Genomic DNA, 18843 nt, shown 5'->3' with positions numbered 1-18843 from the left:
TCAAGGACTACACTAAATTAACTGAAAGCCAATAAAAACCCAGGTCCCGATGAACCAGACCCCACGGTGTTTGAAACAGCTGGCAATGGAGCCAATGAATACACACTTTGTCATCCTCCAAAATACCACAGATTAAAGTTAGCAAATATACCCTCACTATTAAGAGAAGGAGCGAGAAAAGTAAAGAAACTAACCACCCATTAGCTTGACATCAGTAACATGGAAAATGCTAGCATATAGCTGGACACTTGGAAAATAATGACTCGTTTGGGTACAACTATCATGGGTTTATAAAAGAGAGATATTGTTTGATAAATCCATTAGAATTTTTGAAGTTGTCACAAACAGAATGTTCCAGGCTGAATGCCATAGAAGAAGTCATCAAGTAAAATTAAAATATATGGAATTGAGTGTTATTCCTAGCGAGGACAGGTTAATAGACATAAAATAGAGTAACAGAAGTTTGCAAAATTAAAATTAAAAAAAAACTGCAGGTACTGGGTACCTGAAAATAAACCAGATATTGATGGAAACGTAACAGTTCAGACTGGGACAAGAAACATTTCAGGTCAGAAACCACCAGAATTAAACTTCTCTGACTGTTGAATATTTCCAGCATTTTGTGTTTTGTTTTAGGAAGCTGTAATGATTTGGATGTCAGAGGAATCAAATGTTTGGGCCCCAGCTATTCACAGTATGCACAATTGATTTGAATTCCCCATCAAGAGAGAACTGTGGGAGGTTTAAACATTCAGAATATTCATGACAAAAATTGACAGATTTTTGGATATTATATTCCTCTACTAACCCAGTATCAAGTAGAGAAAAATGGCAGGAGATAAACGATAAAATATGTAATTGAGTAGCAGAGCAGATGTGAAGGACCAAATTACCTACTAACCTTTCTTATTCTCTCTCAATGTTCACGTCTATGCTTAGTCTGGAGAGGTATGAATAGGCTTGGTGTGTTGGATTACACCCAAATTGTCAATATTGACAATCTAATATAGAAATCCAGACATCCCTGAAAAATTACCATGTAACCAATTATGTGTGGATCACATATTGCAATGCAGGAACTTGATTATTATAACACATATTTTATTAGAAGATTTATGCTGTTTTGTATGGTTATTAAAATAGAAGAATATGGCAATGTATTCAGGTTCAGATTTATACCTGTGAAAGGCATATTAGTAACATGAATATTTTAGTGATATAAAGATCATAAGGAAATATCCGCATCCTAAGTTTAAGATCTTTTTAACTTTAAAATAATGCTCATGATATGTTTGTTCCATTAAAGGAATCAAATACATTGTTGCTCCCTCAGCAAACTATTTATCTGTATATAGAACAATAAGCTGTGACCAAAAGCACACACATTGCACCTCACCAGCGCAGTAGTTTTCCCCATTTTTAATTAATTTGCCACTAAGATCAAGTTACTCTTATTGCTAACTCTGAATTTAAGCAGTAAATGCCTTGAACATTACACCACAGTTGAATCAAATCTGTGGTTGAAATATTTAGCTGCCTAATATTAGAGACTTCTTACTGAATGTTCAGGTAATTATTATCCCACATTCTGTGATATAATTTACAGTTTAACATTATACAAGGGCAAGTTTCATTACAACATAGCCCCAGGGTTTCTTTCCACTGACAACAACATTTTTGTCTGTTCCCTCTAGTTACTGTATCAATTGTTGCAAGGAAAACTGCTAACAGGCAAAAGGAAGATGAAAGATAAGTACCAAAACTCTAAGAAGGTTGGTTATGCAACAAATACATTATTCAATCTTTGCTGCTATCGATTAACAACGTAACGTTATTTCTGATGGGATTTTAGACTAGTTCACCATGCCTGAGAAACACAGAAATCTTAAGATCAAATGGCCATCCTGAGGCAACTCCAAATTTAACCCCAATATGGAGATTCAAGCACCTGTCAAAGTTATGGCCACTTGGTAGTTCAACAAGTTTCAAATTACCACGACATTTAGAGAACACAAAGTCTTATTAGTCAATCGAATTAGGTCCAGAAAGGAAGGCATCACTGACTTCATTAACAATTCACAAAGAATGTTGTTGTTCCTAAATTTAAACTTTGACAATCCCCAAATTCCACACTGCACATGTGTCAATCCTTCCTTTTTTGGTTGAATGCATTTACTGTATTAAATATCAATTGCAATCCCCACTCTCCCAGTCAGTCTGCCCCAAGCACTGCAAAGTCACACTGATTACTCTGCCACAGACTTTGCTATGGTCTGTTCCTTAAAAAAATGACTTTTTGTCAATTCTTTCAAGAAAATAAGTCAATAAGCAGCTATCTAACGTCCAAGAATCACAAAAACACAGGGACAATAGTGTACATAATGGCCCCCCGGATCAGCACAGTCATTCAGTGGGATAATGAGTTAGATTTAGCTCTTAGGGCTGAAGGAATCAAGGGATATGGAGAAAAAGCAGGAACGTGGTACTGATTTTAGATGATCCGCCATGATCATATTGAAAGGCGGTGCTGGCTCAAAGGGCCAAATGGCCTACTCCTGCACCTATTTTTCTAGGTTTCTAATGGTGGTTATGTGATCTGACTCTACAAAGTTTCCCTTCCCTCAAATTGGGAAATAACTTTGTCCATTAAATTTTAAAATTTGCAACTAACATGCCATCAATTCCTAAACTTCCACCATTCTCCCATTCTTAAGTATTTCCTAATACCTCCTGGGTGGCCTGACACTAATGTTTAGATTGTGGCCTGAAGTACTAGATTCTATAATCAGCAAAAATAATTTCTCAATATTTATCCTAATTTCTCACGTGTATTTTTAATTTGTTTAGTTTTAGCTTTAGAGATTCAGTGTGGAAACAAGCCCTTTGGCCCGCCGTCTCCATGCCGACCATCGATCTAACGTACACTAGTTCTATCCTACACACTCGGGACAATTTTCAGAAGCCAATTAGCCTACAACCCTGTACGTCTTTTGAAACCAGAGCATCCGGAGAAAACCCACACGGTCACAGGGAGAATGTACAAACTCTGTACAGACAGCACCCATAGTCAGGATCGAACCAGAGTCTCTGGCGCTGTAAGGCAGCAACTCTACCATTGCGCCACTGTGGAAAGTGGAAAGTCAACATCAAATTAGCCTTTTACATTCTAAATTCACAATGGCTAATATTCATGTCTTCCTTACAGTATATTGTGAGGACAGTTTCCTAGGTGCTATCTAACAAAAGGTTTTGTATTCATAGAATCATAGAAAGTAGGTGCGAGAGTAGACCATCAGGTCCGTCGAGCCCGCACCGCCATTCACTCATGGCTGAACACTAAACAGACACACTTACCCACAAACAGTAGACACAAGACACAGAACACAAGACACTACCCTCCCCTCTATACCGCTATCACCCCTCTCCACCCAAGAACCGCGTGATCTCCTGGGGGAGGCAAAAAACCGGATAAAAACCCAGGTCCAATTCGGGAAAAAAATCCGGGAAATTCCTCTCCGACCCCAATCCAGGCGATCGACACTTGTCCAGGAGATCACTCAGGTCTACTATACTAACCATACCTAGGTCCATATCCCTGCCCTCTCCCCGTAGCCCCTTATCCCCTTGGCAGCTAAAAAACCATCTATTTTTGACTTAAATAAATTTAACGTTTCTGCTTCCACTGCTCCCTGGGGCAGTGAATTCCACAAACTAACCACCCTCTGGGTGAAGAAGTTCTTCCTCATCTCAGTTTTAAAAGAGCCCCCCCTCACTCTGCAACTATGTCCCCTAGTTCTAGCCTCCCCGATCATTGGGAACATCCTCGGTGCATCCACCCGATCAAGGCCCCTCACGATCTTATACGTTTCAATGAGATCGCCTCTCATTCTTCTAAACTCCAAAGAGTAGAGTCCCAGCTTACTCAACCTTTCCTCATATGTCAATCCCCTCATTGCAGGAATTAATCTTGTAAACCTTCGCTGCACTGCCTCCAGGGCTAGTACATCCTTTCTTAAGTATGGACCCCAGAACTGTACACAGTATTCCCTAGCCTCCCTTAGCTCACTGTACCCTTACTAAATCACTGTACCTTTAACCAAAAAGCAGAAATGCTAACCTGAGGTTGCACCCAATCAGCTGCTTCCTCTAGTCTGCTCCCACCAATCAGCGGCTTCCCCAGAAACCCTCCCTATGGAGTGTGGAACGTTACGGGATTTGGTAAGCTCCGACCCTCCACCGCTGCCTCCAACGGTCCTGGGTCTCCGCGTGAACAAGCCCCGTGCCCGACTCAAGCCCCCACCGCTCCGACCCTCCACCGCTGCCTCCAACGGTCCTGGGTCTCCGCGTGAACAAGCCCCGTGCCCGACTCAAGCCCCCACCGCTCCGACCCTCCACCGCTGCCTCCAACGGTCCTGGGTCTCCGCGTGAACAAGCCCCGTGCCCGACTCAAGCCCCCACCGCTCCGACCCTCCACCGCTGCCTCCAACGGTCCTGGGTCTCCGCGTGAACAAGCCCCGTGCCCGACTCAAGCCCCCACCGCTCCGACCCTCCACCGCTGCCTCCAACGGTCCTGGGTCTCCGCGTGAACAAGCCCCGTGCCCGACTCAAGCCCCCACCGCTCCGACCCTCCACCGCTGCCTCCAACGGTCCTGGGTCTCCGCGTGAACAAGCCCCGTGCCCGACTCAAGCCCCCACCGCTCTTCAGCATTACTTCTAGTGCCTGTACTGGAGACAAAAAAAGGACTCCATTCAGTACATAATCATAACATTTTAATAAACCATGCAAGAAGACTCCGACATACCTGTGGATATTCACTGGTTCTACGTTTTCAACATTTAGAAAGTTCCAATATAGATTACTTCAAATCATAAAGCACTAGTCACTGTTTTAGCCAATTGCTTAACCTACTAATATCTTTGTAAGTTTGTGCTTCCATCTACATTCCTTACAATATCACCTAACTTTTATCATCAACAGACTTGGAACATGGCCTTCTATTCCATTATCCAGGCTAATTATAATGGGAGATAATTAGATGCAACCATACAAATCTTTGCAGGACACCACCTGCCAGTTTATTTATCTATCAATTATCCCTATTCTTTGGCCCTTCCCTCTCATTTAATTTCTGAGCCAGGACAATAATAAACCTTCAACTCTCAAACTTGACAAATAATCTTTTGTAAAAAATGTTATTAAATATTTTACTTGGAAATCCATTTGATGAACATCCTGGAACATTCTGTCTCCCTCATTCGTTACCTCTTTGAAAAAAATCAATCAGGAATGTCTGGCCTGACCCTCACTTCAGAAAATTATTCGCAAAACTGAAAATGTTTCAAGGTGTTTTCTTCAATCATTGCATCATTAATTATGGATTGGAGTATTTGCCATATATTGCCAGTCATTAAACTAACTGGCCTGCATTTCCCTGATTCCTCTCTCAACTTTCTTAAATTGCAGACGACCCACACAAATATCACATGGAAACAGTGGCTGAATCGAGAGAACTTTGCAAAGTAATAACTGCGAGTAATAACTGCGAGTAATAACTGCGAGTAATAACTGCGAGTAATAACTGCGAGTAATAACTGCGAGTAATAACTGCGAGCCACTGTCCTTCACCACCAACGTGCAAGCTGTAACCTGCCATCAAGTGCAAATATGGGATTATGGCTGAGCATTTACTCATTTGTTAAACTGTTGACTGATTATAACAAAACTGATACAATGATCTACATGTTTTATTTTATAAAAAGATTTGTGCATGTTTACTGAAAATAAACTTCCCCAGGCTTCTCCTAATATTCTCAAACTGCTTACGCACAGGACTTCATTATTCCACCCACCACCAAAAACTACTCCAGTAATGTAATTCAAGTTTTATTTCTACTTGTTTGTCTCAGATAATTCTCCATTCTGTCCACATTTAAATTTGTGACAAAGAAAACCTGCAGAGCCCACGATCAATAAATAAGACGCACAAGAAACTAACCTTTAGAATCTATTGTAGATTATATTAGCATCCGTGCAAATTCTACAATCTTTAATGCATAGATCATACACCCATAATAAATGCCCTGGTATTCATACTTTGGCCTTGATCTTAAATTTGGTCAATGTTAAGAGACCTCATCCTCCACAATGGGCCAAACATTTCTGAGAACCCTTACCAATTGTTTTTGTTTAGTCTATTATTGTCAAGTGTACTGAGGTAAAGTGAAAAGCTTTTGCTTGCATGCTATCCAGTCAAATAAAAGACTGTACATGATTACAATCAAGCCGTCCACAGTGCACAGTTAAAGCTAATGTTAAAAACTGCAAGAGGATGAAGTCACACACACAATGAACCTATGATGAAAACCCTCTGGCAGAGAGCTCAATGTGAATTAATGTTTCATTACAGATACATTGAAAATACAATAAATTTAGGTTCTGCTCTTGGCAACTAGTTCAACCTTATGAGGATAGGTGATTGTGAGTGGGATATTTGTTATACTGATTGTATTGGGAAGGGTGAATATAGGGTGATGGGTTGTATATATGACTAAGAGATACTGTATAGTATATGAGGGTTTTTTCTTTTCTTTTTTTCTCTCTTTTTTGTATGGCTTTGTAAATATTTGATTAGTGTATAAATGTAAATAATTTGGTGTACATACAGCTGCTGGTGTACATATGGTGTACATATAGCTGCTAAATTTGTATAAGATAATTATAAGCAGTTGAATAAGGGGTGGGAATTAATAAGCTTTGGCTTCTTCCTGCTCCTTTTCGGACACATACGATTTCATTTATTTATAGATATTGTTTATGACACTTTATAAATATTCTTGTTTTGTTTTTTACATGCTTTCACACTTGCTTTTTATTCTTTTATTCTGTTCGAAATAAAGAATTAAATAAATAAATAAATAAATAGATAGATAGGTAGATAAATAAATAACCTTATCCACACCAAAACCCGCAGTCTAGAAAACAATACAAATTAGGAATAGGACAACTGGCAAGGACCAATATGGACAGCAATCCTGCTAAAGGACCACTTCGTTAAATGTTTAAATAGGTTTGGTCTCCCAGAATGATGTGCATTTCATCCCAACAAACATATTTTCTAAATGAACTGTCAAATGAGATAATCGCTTCTCAAATGCAATGAAAAAAAAAATCTGCATTTTATTTTGCGCATTATCTTGGTGCCATGTTACTGTATTGAACATGCTGTTCCCTGGGTACCCGGTTTAAAATAAACCAGAATCTGACAGGAGAACGTCACTCATTAAATCCGGCTGAAATTCAACAAGGCATTTTAATTCTGTAAACAGAGGATGATGAAACTACTTTAACCCTTCGAAGATTACTTTCCCTATGCCTTTCAAATTGCTATTTTTAAAAGGAAACATAATAGTACAAGTAAAACAAATTGGAGAAAATCCAATAAATCAGGAAGATTCATATCGTTCTGTATAATAATTACATTAATTGTATAATAAAGCTACTTAAATATCACAAAATAATAAAATTACTCCCAAACACACCAATTATATTTGAGAATGTATAATAGTGCACCCCATCTGGAACTGGATCCTCCACTTCCTAACCAATAGACCACAGTGAGTAAGGATAGTTGCTAACACCAGTTCCCTGCAAGGATGCGTGTCAGCCATTTATTATACTCTCTCTACACTCATAACTGTGCAGCCAAATTCTGCTCTAACTCCACGTGTAAGTTTGCAGTTAACACCACCATAGTGAGCAGTATCTTGAACAATGACAAAATGGAGCACAGGAAGGAGATAGTGAACTTAGTAACGGTGTCAAGACGACATCTTCTCCCTGAATGTTAGCAAAATGAAGGAGGGAGTCATTGACTTCAGGAAGTGGGGTGGGGCACATGCCCTAATCTGCATCAATGGTGCCGAAGTGAAGATGGTCAAGACAGTGAAGTTCATAAGTGTAAATTAACCAACGGTTTGTGCTGGTCCAAATATATTGAAGCTACAGCCAAGAAAGCACACTGGCCTCTACTTCCTCAGAAGAATAAAGAAATTTGGCATATCTCAAATGACTTACAAATTTCTACAGATGCACCACAGATACATCACAACTTGGATTGGCAACTGCTGTGTCCAAAACTGTGAGATATTTCTGGGCACATTGATCTTTGCAAATCAAGAAAAGCAACTGCATCCTGCGATGTTTTTATACCAGCAATGTTGCTTAAATTCTTCCAAATGAAGCATGAGATGGGCCTCACAGCAACAAGGAATAATTACATGTCAAACACTGCCTATGAAAGTGTAAAACAACTTCCTCCTCTCTCCAAAGACAGTTTAACAACCTTTAGTGAAGAAGGGTCTCAACCCGAAATGTCGCCTATTTCCTTCACTCCATAGATGTTGCCTCACCCACTGAGTTTCTCCAGCATTTTTGTCTACCTTACTCTATTCTCAGGCTTGTTAAGTCAACAACAAAATAGCGGTATGGAGTAATTGTCCAAAACAATGCCGTGACGAAGGCTAAAAAACTCAACTGCTTCTCTCTTACCATTGTAACCAAGTGAAAAAATACATATTCACAAATGCCCAGGCAAATCTCAAAATTCATGCAATATCACAACATTACTAAGAAACCTGTAACAATGCAAATAATGCTAATTGGGGAATACTGTGTAGGGAATATAGTAATGAGTCAGAAAGATTCATAACTTTGTGCAATAATTACATTAATTATATAAAACTACTTAACACGCTTAGAATTAAACAGCACCCCGACCACGCCACATTTTTTTCAGAGAATATCATGTAATTAAGCTCAAGTCATTCAAATGAATGTAGAGTCGTTCCCTATGTGAACACACTTGTGAGTCTGCACTGTGGCAATTCGCTTTGCGAGCTCTGCCGTGTCTCCTTTTTTATTGCAACACATTATCAACCATTTGTAATAATTTGCCATGGACCAATGCCATGGAACATGAGTGCATCCAGACTCATTCAGCAAAAGTCTGACTGAAACCAGAAACCACTGCATATACTACATGTCTTTTAGGGTGGTACTATGCCCGTCAGAAAGAGCAAGGAAACAGGCCATTCTACCCTGCCAGTCTGCATTGGCGTGATCAAATCACAGTAACCATTTTAATGCCATCTATTCTTCAACTATCTAATCAAATGAATTTGGAATATTATAACAATTTCTATTCCCTCCATTAACCCTTGAATTTAAATGTTACTCATATCAGCAAATTTTATGATGTTCTGCCTTTTCATTTACCACAAATGTACACATCGTCTCAATCACACTCTGATTCATCTCCGATTCTCTTGTGACTATTAAAACAATGACTTGCCATCACCTTGGCATTTCTCATATTTTAGTTTAGTTTAGTTTAGAGACACAGCGTGGAAACAGGCCCTTCGACCCAACGGGTCCACGCCGACCAGCGATCCCCGCACATTAACACTATCCTACACCCACTAGGGACAATTTTTTTAATTTTACATTTACCAAGCCAATTAACCTACAAACCTGTACGTCTTTGGAGTGGGGGAGGAAACTGAAGATCTCGGAGAAACCCATGAAGATCACAGGGAGAATATACAAACTCCGTACAGACAGCACCCGTAGTCAGGTTCGTACCCAGGTCTCCGGTGCTGCATTCGCTGTACGGCAGCAACTCTACTGCTCCACCACTGTGCTCAAGCTATATGACAACTGGAGCAATTCAGCACTTCAGGCAGCATCTCTGGAAAACATAGATAGACGACATTTTGGGCCATTGTTCAGACTCGAGAGGAAGTCCTGAACCAAAACGTCACCTATCCGACCTGCATCAAAATTATTAACATACACCATAATAAAAGATCAGCACCCACAAATGAACCCCAGGGATACCACCATAATTTTAACACAAACTGATTTTTTTTTAAACTTCCCCTAAATAACTCATCCAATGCTTTAGCCATGATCTACATCCAACATTATCCTTCACGAGACGGGCAGGAAGTGCATCTTCCATGTCCCCAGTTCTGTTCTTGCACTGCAAGTCAATTACCTTTTTGTAACTTCATTAGTCAATTCCTCATAAATTTCAAGAAAGTGAAACATATTTATTCTATTTCTCATTGACAAATAATTTTGATATAATTCCTGGAGTCATTCAGCTGCTAACCAACCATTAAAACCTAGTAGTTAAGATGTCATGGTTACACTCTAAAGTCAAAATTGCATAGTGGAACATCAGAAGTAGCTCAGAGTAAAAGTTCACAATCCAATGATAAAAGATATAAATCCTAGAAATTTCAGCTCAGGAGATGGCTCATCGAGTCTGTCAATTCCTCAGTTATTGAATTCTACATGGCATAATACAAATACACATAATTTGTTTTATAATCAAAAATCTCTTATTAAATGAATGTTCACTTTCAGTGTACCAGTAATAGTCATGATAACGTCCTTCCCATCTTTTGTATCATAATAATAATAATAATAATATATTTTATTGTCATTGCACATAGGTGCAATGAGATTTGGTATGCAGCTTCCATCCAATGTCACAACTTAAAAAACTAATAAAATTTAGATACCCCGAGAAACATGATTTATAAAAAAGGACAGTGAAACATTAAAACAGTCTAAAGTGCAAATATGTCTGTGCAGGGTCGATGTGCGGCCATGTGAATAGCTCTGATTTAGATTTACATCGCATTCCACCTAAATGGTTAACATTTACCTGACCACTAATATAGCTTATGGCTGTTGTTGTAACTACAGCCATAAGCCTTAGTGCCATGGCAATTTTATTTACTACAATTGCCAGTAGCTTCCACTTGAAACATATAATTGATGTAGAAAAAGCAAGCGGTCCAAATTGTACTTATACAAACCCCTTAATTACAATCAAAGCTTTTGTGGCGGCACCCGATGGTGGGGCCACTTGCTATGTGAACCCTTGGCAGTCGGGGATAGGGTCACGTGGCTGGGCAATGGCGGGGAGGAATTGTCACGGGGTATAGGGGTGTGTCCTAGTATATATAACTATCCCCGGGTCAACCTTCCCTCTCTCTTCCTCTTCCTTTGCGTGAGTGTCCTACCACCCCAGCAGGAGCCCAGCTCGAGCCCACGAGACAACAGCCTCGCAGCAGCAACAATTACTTTGTTAGAAGACTAAACGTGCATGTATATCTAACCTATAATGCCTGAATAAAGAAACCGTTTATTCATGACGTTTGGTGCCTCTACACTTTATTTGGTTTTTATATGAAACACTTTAAAACCAAATTTACAACTTATGGAAATACTGAAAACAAAGGCCATTACACCTGTACTGATGCAGAGTTTCTTTCAGATGTTATTTAACTTAAATTTCTCCCCCTGTATCTCTTTTCAAAGATTTTGTTTAAAAAAAACTTGCACTTTCATGTCTGTCCTTTACAACCCCAAAACTTTCCAAAGTTTTTCAAAAATACTGAAACAATTTTGAAATGTATTCATGGTTTTAAATGCAACGTCTAATTTGTACACTTCACGGTTCCGCAAGTATCAATGAGGTAATCGGTTGAAGGGCCAGTATTAGCCAGCATTCCGAAATAATTGCAGTGCTATTCCTTATGTATTGGGAGCTTTTATGTTACAGCAGGGCTTTAATTTACTGCTTCATTTGAAATGTGGTACTTGACTGTGCAACATTCCTGTGGTATCAGTGTACATATATACTTACATCTCTAAAGTAGAACTCGAATGAAGTAAAAATATTTAAGAATGTTTTAGTTCAAACTTTCCAAATGTGTTCAATAAAACCCCTGTTATAAAACCGATCTTTTGTGACAACAGTTTATAAAATAAAGATTTCATAATTTATTCCATAAACACAAACTTTACAAATATGGCACACATTAAGTCTCAACCATTTGAGATTTAATGTGTGCCATATTTGAAAAGTGTTCCCATCTTCCAAGCAAATGCTCAAACATAGAGGTGATCTTTTTATGTCATTGTGAGACATACCTCCTCATCCAGCACATGCCTATGTTCCACAAAGTCATTTATTAACTGGGCGGGACCCATCACTTCAGTCTTGGCCTTTATCCAATCCATTGAAAACATCAGTGAGTAGAGTTCCTATGAAAAATAATTTCTATGTTCAGTGCTGAATTTTGAATTGAATTGTTGAAAGAATAAATATAAAATGTAACCTGTCCATAAAACTAAAAGTTAAATTGGAATCCATACTCTGGAAATTACAAGATAAGCAATATCATTCCTTCACAAGAATATAACACATTAGCCACCTGTTGCTATTGAAACTATCCAGAAAGTAAGTGTGCTCTTGACTAGAAAGGGTTAGAAGGAATTTGATACATAATTGCCGCCCAAGCAGCACATTTATGCAATTAATTGAGCATATGGCTGCCTGTTTCATCTTCGGGGAGGTAAAAGCAGAGATTACTGACAGGCTTACCCAATCTTAGCTTGGCATATTACAACAATCTCAGAATGCCACTGACTTCAGTCATATTGCAGGTCATAGTCCAAGTGACTACATGCAAACAGTTAGAGAGTTACATGTGATGACAAATGAACAACAAAGAATGAAACAAAAGGCGCCACACCAAGATTGTATACTATTCACTCATAACTTGCTATTTAAACGCCCTAGTAAAAATACATATGTTATTATATAAATTAATTAAACTAACTCTGGTGAACATAAAAAATGTTAGTAACATTCTTCATTCTTACTCAATTTCAAAAGACTCTCAGCCAGATTATATTCTTAATTATTTCAGTTATGGTTACTTGGGTAAAATTACAATGGTTCAACTGCATGTATTACATTTTAAGAGTTATGGGAAATAATGAAATATTTACAACGCTAGTCATTATGGACTCAACTCTTTTGTTTAAAAAAAACCACATTATTAAATTCCTGATAATGAAAAAACTAATTTATTAATCTATAAAATAAGAAATGTAATACACTAATTTATATGAAGTACAAACTCAATTTCCAACAATTTTCTTACAAAAATTATTTTGTGGTGTAATACTCATTACTATTCCTATGTGAAGCATGCAGATTAACTATTCCATTAGGAAATAGAATTTAAAAAGATTAATTATGTATAGAACGTAACTCGATTAAAGATCTCACCCCCTGATTAAATTACTTATTCTTCAAAAGAAATATTTTATTCTCTCTGCGCCAAGACACTCTGGCCATGAGAGAAAGGGAATGAAAATGTTACTTCGGAATGTGTAAAATATTGCTTGGCAACGCTTCATTATTTGATTATATCTCTACAGGAAAGCATAACAATTGCCTATGAATGAGTGGAAGATTTAAATCCCAACTATTACTTTGTATCTTTATTTGTAACCAGCCAGAGATCTGCAAAGGTCAGCTGGTTTCCATATTCTCCACAAATGCAGCGAAAATGAAATGTCTATTCATGGTTGTTTTTAAGCTAAACTGAATTTTGCATAATTACAACTGTAACGCACATCCATTAATTGTACAACATTCAAATATCTTTGCAATAAAATGGATTGGAACGTGTGAATGGAAAAATAAAAAGCAACAGCTTTAACCTTCCTCAGTTAACTTTAAAACAATTCTTCAGATTAAATTCAGAGGTATCTCAGGTGCATTAATTCAAAGCTATCTGCATTCATGGACCACCACCTCAAATTAACTAATCACTACAGTTAAATTAATTTAAAAAAATCTATTTTATTGTGCTACAAATTAAAAATACAAATATATTACACAAAACCAATATCATCCTTTTAAATATGCCCAAATAGAACCAAAAAATAATTTTCCATGATACTAACAGCAAGTGTGCACAAAGTCATGCAATTTTTAAAGTGATGCCACTGAAATATGTCTGGAACTAACTCATGAATCTACCATTTAATAAATTCCAGATGATTTTGTCAAGCAAATGGCAACTAAAGCAAAAACATTGAAAAGCAAGAATAACAATTGGTAATTTGAATAGTAAGAGTCACGTTATAATGCTATAACTGTTTCATGACAAGACCTAACCTCCCTCAGAGTTAAAGCTATCTGCTTGTCAAATAAAGTTTCTAATGCAATCAGGTAAAATAAATATCATCAGGATATTCAACCTTTCAAATGTATATAATGAATTAAACAAAGCACATAAGGAGACATTAATTTATCTTCATTGCAGCTTAAAAAATCAGTCCTAATAATAGCACACAAAAAAAATCTTAATTGTTTCTTCTTTGGTTACATTTATGGCTGCTTGAAAACTAACTAAATATAAACAGTTTTTAAAAATGACATTTTAAACACAAAATAGTTCATAAAAACAAGGAAGAAATGAACATTTATAGCCACAGATAAGGTTATTAGCCCAATTGCAAGAAGCCATGATAACCTTGAGTGTTACACAACTGTTTTCTTGCACTGTGGTCTTGGCAACAATAAATGGAAAAGCTATGACCAGATCATGACAGGGTTCTGTGACCTGTATAAGTACATGTTCTATATGGTACAAATACCCATATTTACATTTATTATGGTACAAGTACATTTTCTATCTCGATATAGTTATTTCAGCAATGGCAACCGGCATCTTTAAGGTAGGTTTTACTTTTGTGTTTACAAAATGAGCACTGACCTTCTTCAAATTAGCTTTGGCCATATGGTCTGCCAGAAAACTGTACCAATAAATATAATCCTCATCAGAAGGAGATGGAAATCCATTTTTATATGTCTTCTGATACTGATGAACCATTTTGACATGTAAATCCTAAATAAAAAAAATATAGTAATCCATTAAATACTCTTCAAGTGTTCTAATAATAAATAATGTGCATACATTGGATAGTCTTGTACTCATTTTATTTTTCACTAATACACAGTTTAAAAATGAAAATTGGGAACCTGCTCCAATTGTAGGTCTCAACTACAATTTTGAAAATGGCAGTACATTCATTATACATATTCTGACCATTGGTTTGTACATTGTGGGGATCCACAGATGGGTGGCACAAAGGTACAGCTATCTGAGCTTTGCATCAGCTCCTGTAACGAGCTTCAATCCCGATCTTGTGTGGCTGTGGGGAGTTTGTACATTTATTTTGTGGGTTACCTCCAGGTGTATTGGTCTATTCCCACATCCTAAAGAGATAGGGATTGATAGATAAATAATCCATTACAAATTGCCTTCAGTGAAGGTGAGCGGTGAAATCAAAGGAAAATTGATGGGGGATTTGTGGAGAATAGAATGCAGGAAGAATTATTGTGAGAATAGGATTCATCTATGAGCCTGCACAGATAGGCCAAAATACCACTGAAGATGATAATTAATTTGGAGTGTTCAGCGGACGCAGGGATTGAAGAGTATAAAGCAACTTCAGATAACGGCCATTATAGCCATTCCACAATACCACACACACTATTGTATTCCAGACTTTACAACAATAATTGTTAGCAACCAAGGCTCACACCAAGAGCACTCTGACCAGTACATGCTCGGTATAGATGGCACAGTCTGTTTTTATTATTTTCCACCCTTACTGCCTCTTGTCCATCAAACAAAAATGATTATAATCTCAAATCACATTGTAAAAATGTTGTAATATCCAAAATATTTGGCACCTCTTGGAAATGCATATTTCTGTGCACATGCTTTCTAATGGTTTAGAGATGCAGCATGCAAACAGGCCTTAGGCCCACTGACTCCACGCCAACCATCGCTAACCCCTTCAAACTAGTTCTATGTTATCCCACTTTACACACTGGGAACAATTTATGGAGGCCAATTAACCTACACATCTGCATGTCTATGGGATGTGGATGAATACCATAACATCTGGAGGAAACCCATGAGATCACAGGGAGAACAGGCAAACTCCACAGCACCCGAGGTCACGATCGAACCTGGTTCTCTGGTGCTGAGGCAGCAACTATAACAGCCGTACCACAGTTCCACCCAGTTAGTTAATTAAAGTAAAACTAATGTATACAAGAAGTCAAGTATGCAAAATGAAGTAAAAGATGTTTATAGAAATAAGTTCTACCATCAGTTGATCATGATTTTGTTCAGTTAGAAAGTCCAATTGTAAATCATGCAGGTAATACCGAAACGATCTCTTGTTTCGGTCACAGAATAGTAAAGATTTGTTGACAAACACTTGTAAAATATCTTCCACTTCTTCCACATCCATTTCCCACAGAATACACAGAACCTGTTCAAGATATGAAAGATCACAATAATAAATATCACAAGACATTTCTAATTTTTTATTCCTCTAAAGAAAATTAATTGCAAGTATCAATCAATATATATGCCCCACTTCCTTTGATCAAGACCCATATAAATTTTATCTGTTCTAAGTGTTTAAATATCCCAGATTGGTACACCAAAATTCAAAACTTCTTTGAAAACATATGGAAATATGTATTTTAAAGCAAAATATGTGAACTCTTTGGCATTTGATTAGTATGCTTGCAGGGATGGTTCTCGTTATTTAAAAAACAAATAAAAAGGCAGACCTCACTCCAACAAAGATAATGGATGAATCATACTGAAAGATTTTTAACAAAAGACAGCAAATTTGCATTCACCCAAGTCCACAAAAATGCAAGCAAAATTTATTTTGTGTTCTCTGCTCTTATTTTGATTGAAAATGTTGATATGTGAAACGTTTTGATCCATCCAGGAGACAATTACTTCAGTTCAGTTAGATTACTATCATAAGGTGGCCAAAGGTATCTCCACATCATCCTGACAGATTTATTGGTGATGTTTTATCAATGTATAAAATGAATCATATTACACGCAATTCCACTGTTTTCTTCAGAATAATTCATTTTCAATATGTTTAAGAACCAGTTTTCTTTGAACTATCCACAATTAGCTATTTTTGAAAGGCTGTCAAAAGGATTGATATAATCAAACTCCACTGCTCACTAAAGGTAAGTTTCAAAATGGCTCACGTCAGAAGTGGTAAGTTTGAATATATATGAGCGGGAACTATTCTACAGATAATTCTGCTCATTCCACAATGCAGCAAATGAAATTACAATTCACTTTTCAGTGCGTCTTTTCAGTCACCTCATACCGCCATCTGTAAAGAGCAATACAGAGTTTACTATTTACTCAGAGTTTGAAATAAACTTAATATGAGAAAGTGCCCTCCAGGTCACATAATAGAAATCAGCCAACTTATTCACATGTTTACACCTTGTCCAAAAGTGATAGCTATCCATGGAAGTAGAGGGTCTAGTTTTCCAGCAGCATCTGCCAATTTTCCAGTAGCTGAAAACCACCAAGAAGACATGTTTGGCTGCATCACCACCCGTCTCCTTTTCATGTGCCAACGGCAAAATGGCATAACATACAATTGCCTGTAAACGTATATTAAAATGTCAATTATATTCTCCCACTTGCTCTGAATATAGTGGACCAAGAAGATGCATTATCTTATTTTGTACTAATAACACAAGATGCCATTCAACCAATGCCGGCTTCCAAAGAAGCAATCATCAGTCCTATTCTTCCACTTTATTTCCTTATGACTTGTTCTCTCTCTCACATGCTCATCAACTCACCTTTTTTCCTTTGACATTAATCCATATTACGGGATAATTTGTAGCAGCCAATTAACTTTTGGGACATGGAAGAGAAAATGCAGAGTCTGAACAATAGCAAAGGGGTCAGGATTGAACTCTGGAGCTGTGAGGCATTGGTGCTAACTAGTGTGCCATCCAAAATTGTAAGCCACTATAAGTGCCTTGAATGTTCATTTGCAATCTGTGCACTCTCTCTGTGAATTATACCGTGAGAAGACTCCACGAACTGAGACTAGAATTTTCTTTAGACAGCTTTAGAAATACTTAGATAGATCAGGGAACGATAAAGGCCTCTACGGCAAGTTTCCTGAGGCACTTTGGCCCAATAATTTGGTAAAGACCAAGAATTGCTTACAACTAGCAAATTATCCCATGATCGATATAAATACGTCAACTCAATGTAAACTCAAGTTCAAGTGAGTTTATTGTTATGTGTCCCTGTATAGGACAATGAAATTCTTGCTTTGCTTCAGCACACAGAACATAATAGGCATTTACTACAAAACAGATAAGTGTGTCCATATACCATGATATAAATATATACACACATGAATAAATAAACTGATAAAGTGCAAATAACAGAAAGTGGTTATTAATAATCAGAGTTTTGTCCGAGCCAGGTTTAATAGCCTGAAGGCTGTGGGGAAGTAGCTATTCCTGAACCTGGTTGTTGCAGTCTTCAGGCTCCTGTACCTTCTACCTGAAGGTAGCAGGGAGATGAGTGTGTGGCCAGGATGGTGTGGGTCTTTGATGATACTGCCAGCCTTTTTGAGGCAGCGACTGCGATAAATCCCCTCGATGGAAGGAAGGTCAGAGCCGATGGACTGGGCAGTGTTTACTACTTTTTACTACAGTGTTTAGTAACTTCTCCACATATTACCACCTACTAATGAAAAATCACAGGTATCAAACTTTTAAATGCAAATTCACATATTATTAGTACAACTTACCTTAGTTGGTACTTTCACATCTTTTTTAAGTATAGAGAGGTCCTTGTAGTATTCTCTATGGTCGTGCTCCAATACCTCAATGCTAATTGCCATAGCCTCATCGAGTGCCTCATAATCATAGGAGGATGACTTACGAATTCTTTTGAACTGTTTACCCTGTAGCTGTTTGAGGTAATAAGCCCAACGATTTGGAAATTCTCTCAACAGAGCACCAATAAGGGAGACAACCAGAGGGGAACCTGAAAAATATTAATACATGTTTCCAATTAAAGTATTTCAGA

At 37.6% G+C, this 18843-nt stretch overlaps 1 protein-coding gene across 4 annotated transcripts in view; it reads right to left on the bottom strand.

The window, feature by feature from the left end:
- apaf1 (apoptotic peptidase activating factor 1) overlaps positions 1–18843 on the bottom strand; it is a 188013-nt gene that overhangs the window by 137180 nt on the left and 31990 nt on the right. For all 4 annotated transcript variants that reach the window (XM_033039685.1, XM_033039684.1, XM_033039683.1 and 1 more), the window contains exons 8-11: positions 18563–18801; positions 16058–16225; positions 14653–14784; positions 12008–12121 (exon numbers count right to left, since the gene is read on the bottom strand). In XM_033039685.1, the coding sequence (XP_032895576.1) occupies positions 12008–12121; positions 14653–14784; positions 16058–16225; positions 18563–18801 (653 nt within the window). The remainder of the gene's footprint in view (positions 1–12007; positions 12122–14652; positions 14785–16057; positions 16226–18562; positions 18802–18843) is intronic.

The sequence above is a fragment of the Amblyraja radiata genome, chromosome 21, assembly GCF_010909765.2.
Source record: "Amblyraja radiata isolate CabotCenter1 chromosome 21, sAmbRad1.1.pri, whole genome shotgun sequence".
NCBI lineage: Eukaryota > Metazoa > Chordata > Chondrichthyes > Rajiformes > Rajidae > Amblyraja > Amblyraja radiata.
The sequence above is the reverse complement of the archived record's forward strand: the minus strand, read 5'-3'. Positions and strand labels throughout refer to the sequence as shown.